The 17,954-nt window shown below is 44.8% G+C and overlaps 1 protein-coding gene and 3 non-coding genes across 4 annotated transcripts; all 4 read left to right on the top strand.

The window, feature by feature from the left end:
• The first annotated feature begins 10,967 nt into the window (after positions 1-10,967).
• On the top strand, positions 10,968-17,854 carry EIF4A2 (eukaryotic translation initiation factor 4A2). The gene is made up of 11 exons (XM_052685542.1): positions 10,968-11,095; positions 11,876-11,921; positions 12,013-12,145; positions 12,407-12,546; positions 13,681-13,849; positions 13,931-14,040; positions 14,280-14,423; positions 14,770-14,907; positions 15,170-15,259; positions 15,497-15,576; positions 17,051-17,854. The coding sequence occupies exons 1-11, from the start codon at positions 11,067-11,069 to the stop codon at positions 17,193-17,195; spliced, it is 1,224 nt and encodes a 407-aa protein (XP_052541502.1). The 5' UTR covers positions 10,968-11,066; the 3' UTR covers positions 17,196-17,854.
• LOC128082862 (small nucleolar RNA SNORD2) lies at positions 12,260-12,329 on the top strand. Its single transcript, XR_008207883.1, has one exon. It is a non-coding gene; the product is annotated as a small nucleolar RNA SNORD2 (small nucleolar RNA).
• On the top strand, positions 14,468-14,648 carry LOC128082860 (small nucleolar RNA SNORA81). The gene has a single exon (XR_008207881.1). It is a non-coding gene; the product is annotated as a small nucleolar RNA SNORA81 (small nucleolar RNA).
• On the top strand, positions 14,974-15,101 carry LOC128082847 (small nucleolar RNA SNORA63). Its single transcript, XR_008207868.1, has one exon. It is a non-coding gene; the product is annotated as a small nucleolar RNA SNORA63 (small nucleolar RNA).
• Positions 17,855-17,954: the final 100 nt, after the last annotated feature.

Below are 17,954 nucleotides of genomic sequence, written 5' to 3' on the forward strand. Positions count from 1 at the left end.
GGACACGTATAAAAATAAGAACCTTTGGATCTCCTGCTAATCAGATCCTGGAATTTTTTCATTCATTGTTTTCCTTGCAGATAAAATGCAAAGTCTACATTTTCTTCTCAGCACATGACAAGTACTGATCGTACCAACCTATACAAAGGAAAGTCCTAAGAGTTATGGTTAGTTGTTTGATTGATTTTCTTTTCCCCCCTGAATACTGACTAGTATGATTCTGGGCATAACTGGGAGTTCCTTGGGTACAAGCCCAAGTTCAGGCCAGTTTTTCTTTAAATTACTACAGCAATTTAAGTAAATCATGAAAAACCGCAGCAAGAGAAAGAAAGACACAAAGACAAGAAAAGCTCAGCATCCTTCCATCTCTGATTCAGCTGAATGAAAAGATGAGCAGAGCCTTGCCATACTGCCTTGCAGGGCACACCTGCACAGCCACAGCAGCGAGCGGTCAGAGCAGCACAGTGAGAGCCAGAGCTCCCACACTTCTCACTGCCTCGAACTCCTCATGTATCACAGTGATTGCACAAGGCCTCAGCAGTGCTGCGTACAAAGAAGACCATTTAATTTTGACTTCTTGTTTTTACAGTGTACAAAAATGATTACTTTAAAAAAAACAAACATTATTTACTAAAAACCGGTGTTGCAGTGTAAAAATGTGGACACGGTACGTTCTGACCTTTTCAGAATGGAACATTCCTGTTTCCCACTGACGTGCTCCCACAGAAAGCTTTCATTATAACAGCACAGTACTTTCTGATGGAAAAACATGCTGTCAGAAAACTACCGAGCTGCTCTGCAACACCCGGCTGCCGAAAAGCCCCTCAGAGCCGCCAGTTTCTCCTCTCGTTGGAGCCACCGGAGCGCTCTTGCCGTGTAATTTCCCGCCTCGGCCAGCAGATGGCAGATTTCCTGCTGCAGCCAAACCGCTGATCTCCAAACACCATCCCCGAATGACGGTTTCGTGGTTGCCACGAAAGGTTGAGCAGGCTTAACAATTCGCGTGCCTTTTGTATCAGTAACACCACGCTTGTGTAACCTGTATGAAATGCTAAGCTCCATCAGCAGAGCTTAAAAAGTTTGCCAGTTACTCCTTATGTGCAAGGTGTAGAAATAAAGCTGTACGTGAATGTAAAGAAATAATTGCAAAGCCTGCCTCAGAAGAAAAAACCGACAGCATTCTGGCTCATACAGAGTTGGAACTGGTAGCCTGGGGCACGAAAATACGTCTGAATCAAACCTCTGTGCCTCATACTGCTGAGAACCAGAGCCACCTGATGGCCATTTTGTTACTGTCTGGATTTAAAGTGCTCTTTTCTCTCTGTTGTTCCATATGTGGCAATGAGACAAAACGCATATTTAAATGACATGCAAAAAACTCCTCAGCTTTGCTATGAGTTGCCTGCTGGGTGCTTGTTGTAATTCAGACACAACCTTTTAGCTACACTCTGTAATTCCAGTCATCATCTAATGCTATGTTCCCCAAGTGTAACCAGCCACGGAGGGAGCTCTGCAGGCACCTGACAACAGAAAGCAGGGAGAACAAACAGCAGACATTGGAATTTTACGAGATGTAAGAACCATTTATTTCCTTGTTTTCTGAAGTCTAATAGCCACCAGGATAATTGCTCTCAATTCAAGAATCACAGCTCTGCGGATAAAATGGGCTTAAGTGGCTACAGAACTAGAAATGGCAGCATTATGTGGCCTCCCATACTTAGACAGACATACAAAATACAATATCCAGATTCCTCAAATATTCTTAAAAACAACTGAAACAGACATTTTCAATTCCACGACCAGCTACTCTCACACAACTCAGGATTTCACTGTGTTCACAAACTCCATTTTTGCAATTCAGTTTCCACCATTTAATTTAAGCACTAAACGAATTTGATTTGGTACAACACAGCTAATAATCACGTTTCTATTGCATCCCAAAGCAGGAGGAAGGCTGTTTCAAGAAGGAAACAGTGAAAGTTTTCCTCATTGGGTAAAGCATCTTGCAACAAGTACTACAATTTCTGGTGCTACTGAACTGATTTGATCTGCAGCTCAGCAAAAACCTGAACATAAGCTCTAAAGGAACAACTCTTCTCAGAACGTAATAACAAAGGTCACAGAAACCCAGCCTTCTGACCCCTTCTGCCATGAATTCCAATGTTGCTGATTTGCAACTTGAATATGAGACACTGAACTCCTGCTTTCACATTGTGAACTACCCATCTTGCTCTTTCAGTTCTGAGTCACAGAGAATAATATTCATCAAGGGACACTGATTCCAGCTTCCCTGAAATCAACCCATTATTAACAAAATACTTCCTAAAGAAAAAAAATAGATCAGCTCGAGGTGTCCAGGTGAATTCAGAGCGATCATTTAAACAGCCTTATCACAGCTAAACTGAAAAACCTCATTTGAGCATAGAGGCCTGATTCTAAAACCGTGCTGAGAAATGCCTCTTCTAGCTTTGAATGGTAGGGTGGCTACTCAGCATTTCTACAAATGAAGCCTTAAGGCACTGCCAATGCCCGTGGTGAAGAATTGTATTACTTGAAAGAGACAGAACTGGACACAGAGCAGTGCAGCACCTCTTAGCAAACAGAAAAAAAATGGGATTATGGGCAACAGAAACCATTAAAATAACTCTCACATTTGGTAAGTTTTGGGAACTGGTGCAGGTCCTGGCATTAATCACAGCAACATCGGTGGCTTAATTGCTTTTTCTCTCCTTTTTTTTTTCTTCCTGGCCCAAACGCAGAGATCAGTGTGTTCTGGCCAAAGTTTTGCCATACTTCATTCTTTCCTTAAGCAATTCCACAATATAACCCAGGTTGAAGAAGAAAGAAAATAAGCACGAAGTACAACATCTCCTCTTTCTTCGGAGCTCCATACAAACACATGGACAGATCAACAGATTTATAAATAGTTCCTTCGTTTAAGGCTAGATTCAAAGTCCCTTTTCCACCACAACACAAAACACCTCTGAAACTTCCACAAAAGCTCATAGACACGATGGTTGTAGCTTACACAGCCTAAGACAGAGCAGCTTTGATCTGAAGGTCGTAAAGTATCTGCATTCCATTTCACACACCAAGACATTTCTGCATTAGCACTACAGTAGGTCTTCACTTTTTCAGAATAAATATGTACTTGGACACCATCAATTGCAACAAAATGTACTTTATGCAAAAGATACCCATATCTGAGAATAATCTGTCAATTAGCAACATGAGTGCTTCTAGCTGTCTGCTTTTTGTAGATGTAGAATTACATTAAGTTGATCTAGGACTGTGCAACACTAACTTCCCACCAAGAGCTTATTTAAGGCAACTAAATTTTAATCTGCTTAAGGATCATTCATTCCTCCCTGGACAGTCAGTCTGTACAAGGAGTGGAGTGGAATTGCCAGGTGAGAAGTCATGGCTAACCAGGGAGCTCAGGGAGCAAGCAGTGCATGTAAGTGACTGGAAGAGATGGAGCTGGGATCCACTCCTCCTCACCCTCATTCAAGGGTTAGCAGCGGAGTAAAGACTGCATTCCTCTTGAGCTGTTTCTGGTGGCAGAAGTGGAAAGCCAATTTTCTTTCTTTATTACCTGTCATTGCTCTGTCATTGTATCCCACTCGAAGGAGCTTCCATCACCTTCTCTTGCCATATGGGGTGTTTATAATACAGAGTCATACTTGACCAAGGTATTGTTTGGGATTTCTGAAGAACTCCAAGGAATGTGATCCACAAGCTGACTGAACTTCTCTGAAATGCACAGTCTAATGCAGTGTGGAACTCAGATACATAATTATTCACTCCCGCAAGACCCTAGTAACCCTTTGGAGCAGAAAACCACTAAGCCTCCTGCTGACATTGAACTAAATGCTTGTATCATCAAGGGTCACCTCAATCATGGAGTAAGACTTCACCTCCATGTGTTAGCTCAAGGGATCCACGCAAACCTTAATAGGATGTCATCAACCACTGGCTTCACTGCGGACTGCTGTAGGTAAGAATGGTTCCAAAGTCTGCAGATAGTCTATCTGCTGTGCATGAGACTGACAAAGTGAGTGTGACTCACAAAATGAGTCAAACTCCCATGAAGTACACTTACACATTTGCTTCCTCATGACGTACCTCTGAAAATAACTGATGTGTTATAATCAATAGATCTTTCACAGTGCAATTCCCAACTCAGAAATGGCTCATGCAACTCCCATAATCTCACAGAATAACCAAGTCGTAGTGAGAGACTGTAATGCTGACAGCAATCAGAATCCCAAATATGCATTTCTTTATAACCTGTACTGATGATTCTCGATCAATCTAACAGGCTGCTACTGGAAAAACTCACTCTGTGCCCATCTTCAGACACAATTCCAGGAGAAATAGTCAAACATTTGATAAGTGGTGATGAAGTGCAAATTAAGAAATTGCAAAGGAAATTCACAATTCTGTTCTATCCAAACATACTCAGTACATTGAGCAGGTGGTTGAGCAATATAAACACACTTTTATCAGTGTAGCTAAGACACTCAGTGTTATCACTGCCTTTAGTACACCCTCTAAAAGTTGTTTTATTCTCTTAAGGGTCCTGCTGTGAAAACATGGCAGGTGTGCTGGGTTTGCTGGGCAGGGCTTAAGTCATCTCAGAAAGTGATAAGAGACTGAGAATGAGCAGGGAAGCAATAGCAAAAAGCTGCAATATGCTACACAACAGACATAGAAACAGTGACAACAGCTTTTGGGATGAGTATTTTGTGGATAATACTGGAGAGATTTTAGAGAGTCTTATTCTACAGAGCTTTCCCTGTTCAAGAGATTCCACAGAAAGCAGGTCTGACCTCAGTTCTGTATTCAGCATTAAAGATTGATAAAGGATTCATTTATCATAACAACTTCACTGTAAAAAAACAACCACAATTGCAGTTTGAAAGGCTTCACAGCACTGCACTGCTGAATGTAACTCATTTCAATACGGACCCACAGAATTTGTAAGCGTATGCTGAACATTTTCAGCACTAATTTTACTTCCTGCTTATCTGTCTGATTTTTTCACAGTTGTCTTTGCCCTGGGGACCAATCCTAACGCCAGCACAGTGCCAAGAAGCAGGTATCTGGAAGCAGCAGTATTTTCCAAACGACAGCTCTGCTTCTCCTCCCTTCTTTGCAGCATTTCCTCCCGAAAGCATGGGAATGCGATTGCTTGCTCATCACTCCTGCTACCCTAAACAACCGAGATAGCTTTGTTCTTCTGCACCAGCAATTCTGCTCGTGTACACTGAAACTGAATTTCCTTTTTCAGGCAGCAAGGACGCAGACTTTCTTTCTCTTCTCCCTCCCTCTGCCTCCCCACCCCCTCTTACAGCCTTTGCGTGCCCTCATCTTACCTTCAGCAGCAGCAGAAATCCTTGCTGCAGTTTTTTTCCTCATTAGAAGCTCTATGGCAACAGCAGCTCTGAGGCAGCAGTTCTTTACAGTTCGCGCTTCTCTCTCTTTCCTTCTGCAGAAAGCCATGCAGTTCGTTAGCCCAGTAAATTAGCAAAGACAATTCCAATGCACTGAGAATTAACAAACGCAGTTCTGATGCGATTTCAGGAAAAAATGTGCTCCCAAAGGTGGAAGCTTCCATGTCCAGAAGATGAATGTTAGCAATGCAAATGTACAATAGTAAAGGAAACTAGAGAACTCCTTTCGTGTAATGAATTGAAGCTATGTAAAATCCCTGATGCTCAGCTTTTTCATACAGAAATGTGAGAATGGAAAAACTCTGAGCTCAAGATGCACAAAACATCACATCCACATAAATCCAGACAGCTGTAAATAGTTTGTAATTGAGTCTTTACTCATTACTGACAAATAAACTAAATCAGTGCTTTGTTAAACTCCTGCTAAAACAAAAGGAATCGTGTTATACAAGAGCTCACAGTCTTGCTATTGCAGTACCTAGCACAGGACAAAATGACTTTCAACAGCAGAACATGCATTTGCTTCATTTATTGAAAAAAAAGCCAGTAAATTATCATCTCAGTACTTCCCAGATCTGCATGAAATAAATCAATATATTTGTGTAATTCAACATGAACTGTCATTTCTGTTTCCTGCTGTGTAAAGAACAAAGATTTCTGGTCACTGCTGACAGCAGTGTCATGAAGCCCCGGGTTAGCACAAGCAGTGCTGCAGCACTTCCAAGCCAAAATAATGTGATTACCTGTGTGCTGGCTGTGCTTGCATCACTGCATCCTGGCAGAACCTGGGCAGCTGTTCTGTTCTGCACCACCTGAAAATAGAAGAACAAGTTTTTCACTGTCTTGCACCTTACACGTTCATTTCTGCCAGTAGCATTCACTCAGCATACAAAACAGAAAAGCATTCTGAGGTGGGCTACAGCACAAACCATGGGAGCTGAGGGCTGGCCTACAGGTGCTCTGCAACCCTAAAAAGAAACCACAAACAAAAGAGGAGAAGGCTTACAAGTGAGCTCCTCAGCAGCTTCAAGGCACACATTTCAGACCCAGTCCTGGCAACAGCATCTGGAATGCTGGGAGGGAGGAAAGCCTCCTAATATTTACATTTTTTCATACAAAACAAAAATCTCACAAAGATTAACAAAACAAAAGTGATTAAACACACCTCAATGTTTACCTCCACTACTTTTTTCTTTAAAACCCAGGTGAAACCTCAGCTCCCCTCCCGGAATGACCAGAAGCAGACGGAAGCAAAGCACAGAAAGCAATCAGTCCCTCAACAGTTTACAGTCTAAGGGACACTTCTAAAATAGATTATAATTTTCCAGGCAGATGAAATGAGGGCACAAGGCTGAAAGTACTTATCTGCATTCTTCTATTAAGCCAGCACTGCTGACAGAACCAGAACTGGGGGAATCTGAGCTGTGCTTTCCTCCAGACAGAAACAGATGCCAATTTCTTACAAAAATTAAAGCTCTGTGGAAAACTTTCAGTTTCTAGAAGCCAAGGTTTACCTCAAGGCAATACCTCTACCGACACAGCTCATTTTATTAACAACCATTTACTGCTAACATTTACATGTTGGAACAAGCTCTTTAAACGCAAAATACTCCGTTTTACAGGTTAAGACGCTCAGCTGGAGGAGATGGAGACTTCAGTGCACACACAGGGCTGGCTCTCTTAAGGCTTTTTGTTTTACTACATACTGTGATGCTGTGGATACAGCCCTGCTCAATCCAAGAGCTGCTGAGGCACTGCTCCTGCCTTGGCGCAGCTCACAGGCTTTGGGTCCTCCTTGGAAGGACAGAAACACCACTCTGCTTCTTGGAGGCTTGTTTAATCAATGAGGAGAGGTACTTCAAATTCAATACAGCTGCAGCTCAGCCAGTACGGCTCTTTCAAAACTGAAGTGAAATCAGCTCAGTGACTAAAAAATCTCAGGCATCTTCAGGGGATTCCAGATTGAACAACCACGAGAACAAATAACTTACCTAGATGACTTGCCAATATCAAAGGGAAAAGTGCTTTCTTTATACAATTAAATTACCTTTTTCTCAGCAATGGAAAAAAAACATTATTTGAAGACTTTCTCAGGGAAATACATGACATGCTACTCAGAGCAGTGCAGAAGCCTTCTAATTAACTTAAAAAACAAATGTAACCCAGGACTGCCCGGATGTTATCAGCAGCTGCCACCTGCTTAATCGCTCTTTCTTTGCTTTTGCAACAGAAAGAACAGACTCTATCCTGAAAGCATGCAAGCAACTCCTATCAAATGCTTTCTAAGCCTCTTCCCATTACATATCTCCACATTTTTCAAACACCAGCCCACATGTAACCTCTGAGGAAAGTACTGCTTCCCCACTTTACAAAGGAAAAATACTGAAGTGCAAACTTCTCATCCCAACAGAAGTCAATGGAAAGCTTCTAATTGGTATCACCTATTCGATTTAATGCTAGAATGACAGGGCTGTGGTCACATCGAAAGTCTTTCAGATACCAGAGAACAGAGCTCAGCTGCAGGCGTGTCCAGGGCGCGGTTCCAAACCTCTACAACTGTCAGAAATAATGCAATCATTCCGCAAGGAGAGCATTCAAGACCTGAAAGCATGACCATGGAGCTCCACAGTACACAGAGGAGTTAATGATTAAAAAAAAATGACAGAAGATATTCTTCTGCTTCGAGTACTTGCCTTGGGAATATCCGTTATATTACGGGCAATGAGAGGACTCAGGCTAAGAGACACAGCCGTACAGAGGTGAAGGAGGAGTGCTGCAGACCTGCTCTCGGAGCAGTGAGGGAGCACAGCCACAAACCACGGTGCCTACATTGCACACAGGTGAGTCAGCTGCCCAGCAAAAGGCCCCATCCACCCTACGGCCTCGGCACGAAGTCTGAACGTCCAGAACACACTGAGCACAGGGGACAAAGAAATGAAATAAAGCAGCCCAAATCCCATTGGCTTTGCACAGCGCTCGGCTCCTCATTCATTTAAACATTTTGGGCAATGTTCCTCATCGGCCTAAAGCACAACGACTCACTGAGACAATCTTCAACTGAGAGAGAAAATGCCACGTCTGGAAGTTCTTCCACTTCACTCGACATGGCATCATGGAGACTTCATAACTAAAGCCTGATTGCAGCTACAGGGAGCACAAATATGTGTGGGGAAAAAAAACAAACACCCAAGTTGTGAAATAACTTTTAAAAAGGATGACAAATCCAACCTAGCAGCCTGATGTGCTAACATCATCATTCTGTGGATGTCAAATCATACCAAAATACTAGAGAATAAAAACAAGCCTCAGTGCATTAACAGTACTGCACCTTATAAACTACTATTCTTTAATTTGTCTAGATTGCAGTTTCAGTGGAATGACAAGATAAGTCAGCATTAACAAAACCCTGGGACTAGTTAAATAACAGGCATGGGGCTCCTGCAACTCAGACCTTTTCTCTCCCCTGGAGACCTTCCAGAATCTTTGCTATCCACTCCTACATCCAAGGAAGCATGCTTTTGTTTAGGCAGGATCCTTTGGGAACGACGAATTGAAAAACATTACCTCTTGCTAACAACACCCTAATAAGTCATTTTGATCCTCAGCACGACCTACCTTGAATAAACTGTGTACGATGTTTCTCTGCCCTGCTAGCTGTGGGGATTATTTAATGCATGATATCAACTGCAACACAAGGCTGGAACTGCTTGTGCACAAGTGCAGAAAGAGATTTCAGGGTCTTCCAGGATTTCCAAGAAGTCCGTGACAGCTTCATGGTATGTTCAAGTCATGGCAGGAGATTTCTAAAAGGAGCTTTCTGAAATTTCCAAAGGATTGCTCAACTGGAGCTCAGCTTCAGGAGGCGTCAACTCCTACTTCTTTCTTTAGATATATCATTCTTCTCTTTGATCTGCATGAGTAATGACTGGAAACCCAGCTGCTAAACTAGCTGGTCCATCTGTTACCCCGTATTAATAAATGCGTCGTTCTGTTCATTCCCACCAAAGATCTCATGATTCACCAAGATTGTCTTTCGGGGAGACATCTACCCAAGCGCACAGCGTGCACATAAAGTGCGGCTGTGGATCCTAACGACAGCAGCACAGACAAAGCTATTATTGAATATCTTTTTGGTATCACTTCAGCCCGATGATAACGCAAACACGGGCCTTGAGCAGACTTTCAGTGGAGATGGCTGCACGAAGCTTAGAAAGCTTCAAAGCCAGAGGATGCAGCAAGTCCCAGACGTTGTCAGTGGCCAAGTCTGACCTTTCAATGCTGTACCTGCTTCCCAGATAGCAGCTTATAAGTTTTTTAAAGGGGCCTTCAAAGACTGAAAATGCTGGCCGACGTTCCTAAACATCCTAAAAAGCTTTTCCACACATTCTTGCAAATAAACTAAAGCGGAATACAAAACATCAGAGGTGCACGGCCGTGGTTCAGGAGGGTGCTGAGACACTGCTGTGAACGGCAGCCCCAAGCAGAAGCGCAGCCCTCCCAGCCCACGGGGGCAGGCACGGGAGCAGCAGGGCAGGTCAGCAGAGGTTGTCCCATTCAGCCCGGACATCGGCACGTGCTGTTACTTCTGGAGGTGTTTCCCCAGCAGATGCTACCACAGCACGGTACGTTCGGCCTCTCCTCACAGATATTCTAGTCAATTCTGCACAATTCTCAGCATTCCTGACAAGCAAAGGGTCGTGTTTTCCAAGCACTGCACTTGCTCCTATAGAATCACTATGGAAACAAGTTTCAGAGGTGACTCACGAACGCCAGTTAAAGAGGGCACCAACGATGGCTTACAACTTGCATTATTTGCCTGTATGAAATACGAACACAATACTGTGGAACCCAAGAGATGCATTAAAACCACCAACACGTTCTTCCAAAACGTGAAAGCAAGGGGCAGCATCCCTTGCACCTCAGGGCGCCGTTTCCCCCGCATAAAGCAGGCCGGGCGGCTCCCGCTGCCGCTCTTTCCTTTCCTCTGCTCTCTGCCGGCCCCTCCCGCCCTCGCCGCGAGCTGACACGGGGAAGCCGTCCTGCACGGCGCCGGCACTTCTGTGTGTGGGGAGCAGGGGGCGAGCCCCGCGATACCCGAGGGAGCTGCTCTGCCCTGCCATCCTCGGACTGCACACGGAAAGCTTCAAAAACAACCGACGCGCTCTGCCTGCACGACGCAGCCATGTCGCGCACCGACCCCTCAGCGCGGCTCCCCGCGCTCCCCTCCCCCGCGTTGCAGCAGGGCCGGGGTAGGAAACCCCGTGCGGAGCGGGAGGGGGGGCGAGAGGAAGGAGCGCGTTACCATCACGCCGCCACTGGTGCAATATCCTTCCGCGCTCCGAGGGGAGGAAAAAGTAGTCCGAGGCTCCACTGCCCTCGCGACCCCCGGGGGCCGAGAAACACCCCCTGAGAGCGCCTCACGGAGCGGGCGGGAAGGGATCGCTGGCAGAGGGGCCTCAATCGGCGGGAATTCGCGTTTTTTCGCCGCGGTGTGAGGCGTATATCCATGCGCAGAGCGGAGCGAAACGAGTCCGGCAGCGGGCGGGTATAAAAGGCGGCCGCCGCGGAAGCTTTGCCTTTTCAGTTGAGGACAGCGCTGGTCATCGGAACATGTCAGGCGGCTCCGCGGATTATAGCAGGTATGGCGCGGCGCGGAGGCCCCAGGCCCCTTCTCCGCGCGGAGCGGGCGGGATGCGGCAGAACGCGCTGCCCGGCCCCGCGCCCCCGGCCCCTCCCGCTTCCAGACGTTTCCATCCCGCGTCCCCACAGCGTTCGGCCCTTCAGCCCTTTCTCTCGGGGTTCTCGTTCGTACTGCCTATCTTTACAACCCCCCATCTCTGAAAAAGGGCTGTTTTTAGATCTGATCCATCCCTGCGCGCTGTGCGATAAAACAGAGCAGCGTTTTTGTTGGCGGGCTTTTATTTCCCCTTTTTTATTTTTCTCCACCGATTTCTCCCTTTCTCTACGATCGCTCCGGCTCCGAGGGCCGGGCGGAAGACGCGGCCATGTTCGGGGCGCTGTGCCGGCGCCTTCCTCGCTCGCCGCCCTCGGTGCCCAATTTGCGCAATCCCAGGGGTGGAGCTCTCGCGAGACTTGCTGACGGGGACGGGTGGGAGAAACGCGGCGCGGCCGGCGGCTCCCGCTCCCCCCGCCCCCCCCCCCCCTTCCTCCCCCCTCTCCCGCGCTGACGCCCGGCGCTGCGGCGGATCTCGCACTGCGCAGCGGCCGCCATTTCCCCGCCGCCTCCAGCAGGTGACCAGGGAGGGAGGGGGAGGCGGAGGCCGGGGGCTGCGGGGCGTCCGTCCGACGGGCCGAGGGTTTGGGCAGAGCGTCGGGGCGGCCGGCTGGCACGGAACCAGAGCACCTGCTGGGCCGATCCGTCACGGCCCGTCGCTAACGCCGGTGTTGTTCTCCCGCAGAGACCATGGCGGCCCCGAGGGAATGGAGCCCGATGGTGTCATTGAGGTGAGCGCAGTCCCCGAACCGCCCCGATGCATGGAGCTGGGCCGTGGATGGAGTAACTCGGCCAAAACTTGTTTGTTTTTCTTCATTGCAGAGCAATTGGAATGAGATTGTCGACAATTTTGATGATATGAATTTAAAGGAATCCCTTCTAAGGGGCATTTATGCTTATGGTTTTGAAAAGCCTTCAGCTATTCAGCAGAGAGCTATTATTCCATGCATCAAAGGTAGGGGAGTGATTCCTTTACTGTCAATAGTAACACATTGATTAAGAAAATGTGAAGTGAATATACCGTTCATCTTATTTCTGCATTTGTACATGTTTTTAATCTCTATGGAACAAGTGATGTGATGGTACACCATCTTTCGGGGCTGACCTGAAATGGAGAGAACTTGTAATGCTGATCACTTATTTCAAAGGGAATGAAATGAAACTAAACGTGAATGACCAGTGTGGGAACAGTAAACGTGTATCCTACTTTTTTTAGGGTATGATGTGATTGCTCAAGCTCAGTCAGGTACTGGCAAGACAGCCACATTTGCTATTTCCATCCTGCAGCAGTTGGAGATTGATCTCAAGGAGACCCAAGCACTAGTATTGGCCCCTACCAGAGAACTGGCTCAACAGGTATTGATAGTGTAGTTTAAAAAAAAAGCTGCTTGTGTGTTGCATAGGTTTCAGGTTTCACAACTGTGAGACTTAAGGGGCTGTAACTCTTATCCATTCAGAACCCTTTTTGTGTTGAGTAATGGGGGAAATGAACTGGCTTCTGTCCCACAAGTTCTCTGACTGCTTGAAGAGTTGTGCTGCATTTGGAGGGTGTGCTGGGGCAGGGCTGCAGAAAGCAGCTGCTCTGTTGTACACAGTTCTAAGGGAGCATCTTCAGCAAAAAAAAAAAAGTGTTACTCAAGTACGGTGTTCTGAGTGGAACCAAAATAGAGTTTTCTGAAACTACTGAAACTTGCGTGCAGTTGTGCAACATGAAAACTGCAGTGCACATGTGGTCACTTCATTGTTTCTGTAATGCTGTGATGTTTTCTTACTGTTACACTGCATGTCTGTGTCACCCTCAGGGCTTGATGTTCTGTTTTAGTAAGTGGCAGTACTTGAACAGAGCTTAAAGGACACATAACTTTTATCATTAACGTAACCTAGTAATGCTGGTTTTTTAAGGTTAAGATGACCAGAGCTCAGAATAGAGTAGAAAATCGATTGCATAAAAATTGCTCTGCTTTTAAAACTAGTATATACCAAGATGCCAGTGCTGTGGTAAAGACTCTTTTTAAAGGTAAAACTAAATGTATGAGATAAGACAGAGAAGAAATCTTGAGGAAAATATCTGGAGGAAGAGCCTCTGACTGAAGGTTCTGTCTTCTGTTTTTTAGTCTGAAGGTGCTGTTGAGATGAGGCAGCTTTGAAAGCCTGGCGTAGATGGCAGGGCACTTTCATAAGAGCTTTCTGCAAGAGCTTTATGTGCAAATGATAACAGCTCTTTTTTGAGGCCTTGCTTTTCTACTTAACTGGTAGTTGGGAATTGCCATTAGGTAGTTAAAACTAGTGAGAGTGAAAAGTAACTTCACAACTGTCCTTCTGACTTTGAAGTTTCTAATGAACACCTAAATAATGAGCAGAAGGGCAAAATGAGAGGCAGATCTTCACTATAGTCTGTAGAGCCATGTAATCCTTCCCAGTCCATAAGCAGCAATGATGTAGCACTGAATGTGCCAGTAGCTGCTACTCACAGAAGGGTTTTATTTTCAGATTCAAAAGGTAATTCTGGCCCTTGGAGATTACATGGGAGCAACGTGCCATGCGTGCATTGGTGGCACAAATGTTCGCAATGAAATGCAGAAACTTCAGGCTGAAGCTCCACACATTGTGGTTGGAACTCCAGGCCGTGTGTTTGATATGTTGAACAGACGCTACCTTTGTAAGTACAGACTGGATTTTTCTCTGAGCACTCAGTAATGAAGTATTGTTTCTTCACAAAGTGTTTTCTTCTTGTTGATAGCACCCAAATGGATCAAAATGTTTGTTCTGGATGAAGCTGATGAAATGTTGAGCCGAGGATTTAAGGATCAAATCTATGAGATCTTCCAGAAACTAAGCACTAACATTCAGGTAAGAATCTTACATGGTGGAATTGATGGTTGCAGGTTTGGTTACAGGTGTACCTGATAACTGCTCAGTTGCTTTCCTGCCTGCCTTGACCTCAGAGAAGGTCAGGTTTGTGCTCTGACATAAACATGGCAATGCAGTCACTGATTTTGTTAATGGTTCCAGTTTTCCTGAACAGAGTGACAGAGCAGAAACTGATGTCATGTCTTTGGTGTGTGCTAACACGGAGCACTGCTTTCTAGGTTGTGCTGCTGTCAGCTACGATGCCAATGGATGTGTTGGAAGTGACCAAAAAGTTCATGAGAGAACCCATACGTATTCTAGTGAAGAAGGAAGAACTGACTCTGGAGGGTATCAAGCAATTCTACATTAACGTTGAAAGAGAGGTTGGTGTCAGTTATGCTTCTTGTTGGAAGAGTTCAGGAATGTTACCTTCTTGTTAAAGCACTGTGCTAAAATTACAGAAACTGAGGCTGAGCTTTGGTTTCTGTAATAATGCTAGTAGAGTACACGCAAGAAGAAGAAAAATGATGCACTGGATTGAAAATGACTGGGGTGGACCTCTTTCTTAATGTCCGTTGTCCTGTGTCTGAAGATCTGGTGCAACAGTTGCTGCAGAAACTGTGTATTGTTCTGGTTTTTTCCAGGTCATGTTAATTATAGGTGTGCAGTGGGGTATGTTGATTGATCATGGCTTTAGAGTTTTTATTTCTGTTTCTGCTGTGTGTTCAGGAGTGGAAGCTGGATACTCTCTGCGATTTGTATGAGACACTGACCATTACTCAGGCCGTTATCTTTCTGAATACAAGAAGAAAAGTGGACTGGCTTACAGAAAAAATGCATGCCAGGGACTTCACAGTCTCAGCTCTGGTAAGAATTGTTCCTCTCACTCAACTTCAGAAATGCCAGGTACATACTGAAAAGCAACACTAACAAAAGCAGGATAAGTTATGATATAGCTGTGCAGTGCTGTATTATCGTTCCCCCTGCTTAAAGAAAAATGTTTCCTTCTATCCCTACCTGCTTAGTTCCCACAGCAGGTAGGGACGCTGGGCTTCAGACATCCTCTTACTTCTGAAGGTATTCTGGAGTACTGGAATTCCCATAGTAATTCTCACGTTCTTAACTGCAGCATGGTGACATGGACCAGAAGGAGCGGGATGTTATCATGAGAGAGTTCAGATCAGGATCAAGCCGTGTCTTGATCACTACTGACTTGCTGGTGAGTATTACCTCACATGAGCATGTTTTTGTTTCAATGTGGTGCCAAAAGCTTCATAATACAGTGAAGGTTCTTGTAGCCTGAACTACTGGAGCTTCTTGGAAGAGAAAAGACTATGCTCCACTATGGACTACACAGTTGTAGTTCGTCACTAACAATGTAGTCAACAAAAGCAAGCGGTAAGTAATGTAATCTAAAGATTGTGACTTGCATTAAAGGTCCTGTTTTGTTTTCCAGGCTCGTGGCATTGATGTGCAGCAAGTTTCTTTGGTTATAAATTATGACCTGCCGACCAATCGTGAAAATTACATTCACAGGTTAGTTTGCTCTGTCCTCTAGTTTGTGCATTACACTGAATGCCACGTTCTGCACAGAACTTGGCGCAAATCCTCACCTGCTCTTCTGTTAGTCTTTTGTCACTGAGTGTTACCCATCCATGCATACAATAACTGCAAACAAAGCAAAAAAACCCCAAAAACTAGCAGGAAGTAAATGCATTGGCTTTTTTATGCTGAAAAGGCCCTGATTTGCACGCAGTCCTGAGATGAGGGAGGAGCAGAGCTCTTAAGTCAATTTTTAAAAAGCAGTGGGAAAACTTAGAAATATGCTGAGTTCAGCAGTGGCCGATCCATGTGCTGTTGAGGTGTGTGAACTGCCCCTGTGTCACAGGTTGTAGCAGATGATGACAGTGCCATTATTGGCACAGCATCTTGCCAGCAAGGTTGTTAGCTGGATCCTAGGTCCTAGCTAATCCTCACTTGCTTTGCTGCTGCTGCTCAGTCACCAGACATTAATGTTAGCAAGCCTAGTGGTTTAAATGTGTCTTCACTCCTGGAGGACTAATTGTGTTCATGTTTTGTGTGCCTTGTTTGCTCTTGGTGGCTCCTTCTGCAGTGGTATTCTCTCCTGTGTGGTGTGTGTCTTCTGGTAGCAATTTGAGTTTTGTTTCCCTAGGTTTAGTTTAACTGCTTCAGTGACTGTCCCTAAATTAAGTAAACTGTGCTTTATTACTTGATGTAAAAAAATACAGGAGTCGATAGCAGCAGTTGATGACACAAGATGGTGCTCAGAAACGGCGTTGACGTAATTTAGGACGTGGATTCGTAAGCGGCACAGTTTGAATAAAGAGCGAGTCGGTATTTATATTTCTTTTGTCATGATTATTCCCTAAGTTCTGTGAGCCATTGCTGTGTGTAGCCCTTGTTGACGAGGTGCTGTGCTGGGCAGTCCACAGGAAGGTAGAACTGATGGTGGGTGTAACTAAATGAACTGTGACGTAGACTCCTAGAACAGTGAGCTTTCATTTTTGTCTTCATAACAACCCTAAGTTTTCCCACTGGAAACCATCAATGTCAAAATTGACTGTGCTGTTCCATGTTAGTGGATGAACCTAAGAGGTTGTGATTTTTGAAAGATGAGCATCTCTGTACTCCACGTGCTTGAGACTGGATGCATGTGGTGTGGGCTTCTAATTCCTCAAAGAGGGGAGGAGGCAGGAGGTCAGCATTGTACTGCAGTACCAACCATTCCGTGAAGATCTTACTTTGCAGCCAAAAGCGTAACCTTTCTGCTCCGCTACTCTCCATAGGATGGACACTGCTATACTGTTGGCACTAACTGCTAGTTTTTCCTAACCAAGGTGACGGTCAGCAGCTAGTCCAGTAAGCACAGCACACACTGGCCACTGGCAGATAAAAGCAGGAGTTAATGAATGGATCTCTTCATTTTTAAAGTGTTTCAAGTGAAGGGAGCAGTTAACCTGTGCTTAAATGCCTTCTCTGTTGTGTGCAGGATTGGCCGAGGAGGTCGCTTTGGCAGGAAGGGTGTGGCTATAAACTTTGTCACTGAAGAGGACAAGAGGATTCTGCGTGATATTGAGACATTCTACAATACTACAGTGGAGGAGATGCCAATGAATGTGGCTGATCTCATTTAATCCCTGGAGAGGAGATGGTTTGAATGCAGTGCTCGCTGTTGCTGAATAGGCGATTCACTTGCATTGTGCTTCTTTCTTTGGGGATATATTGAATCTTGTCTCAATGCTCATAACGGATCAGAAATACAGATTTTTGATAAGCGAAGCGACTTTTTGTCGTGAGCTCTTGTGGGGAAAGCCATTGGCTTTATCCACTTTAGGGTTAGACTGTTGGGGTTGGGTGGAAAGTCATGGGGTCTGTAAATTTTTTCTTTATTAGAAATTTATTTCCTAGTTCCATAGAAGTGGTTGTATTAGATGTTCTTTATCATTTAATAATTTACTTATGGACTAAAAGATATAAGTGCTGTATAAAATCAGCCAATTATGTTAAACTAGCCTACCTTCCTTTATTGTATGTACTTACCCTTCAGATTGAATTGGAAAGGCCTTTCAAAATCTCAAAACTTTTATAAGAGCATTAAAATGCATTTTTGTTTGATATGTATTTATTCAATAAAGTATTTAATTAGTGGTAAGTGTGATCTGGACCCTGTTGCTAAGCCCCAGCAAGCAAGCAATCATACTATTGTCTTAGTTAGGGTTAAACCCAGTAAAATTTGCCATATTGCACATGTCTTAATGAAGTTTGAATGTTCAATAAAATACTTCTATATTCACTTGCAGTGTAAGTCTTGTTGCAGATGGTTGGGTGAGCAGCTCTGTCACTTCCTGGGGAGCTCAACCTCTATTTCTCATACTGCATGCAGTTGAGAACAG

Source organism: Tympanuchus pallidicinctus, unplaced genomic scaffold, assembly GCF_026119805.1.
Source record: "Tympanuchus pallidicinctus isolate F22 unplaced genomic scaffold, pur_lepc_1.0 scaffold22, whole genome shotgun sequence".
Lineage (NCBI taxonomy): Eukaryota > Metazoa > Chordata > Aves > Galliformes > Phasianidae > Tympanuchus > Tympanuchus pallidicinctus.

Excerpts from the sequence above, each read along its gene's own strand:
- EIF4A2 (XM_052685542.1), top strand. The coding sequence starts at position 11,067 with ATGTCAGGCGGCTCCGCGGATTATAGCAG. Across the intron at positions 11,096-11,875 it reads GGCTCCGCGGATTATAGCAG|AGACCATGGCGGCCCCGAGG; the intron begins GTATGGCGCGGC and ends GTTCTCCCGCAG. Across the intron at positions 14,041-14,279 it reads AACTAAGCACTAACATTCAG|GTTGTGCTGCTGTCAGCTAC; the intron begins GTAAGAATCTTA and ends ACTGCTTTCTAG.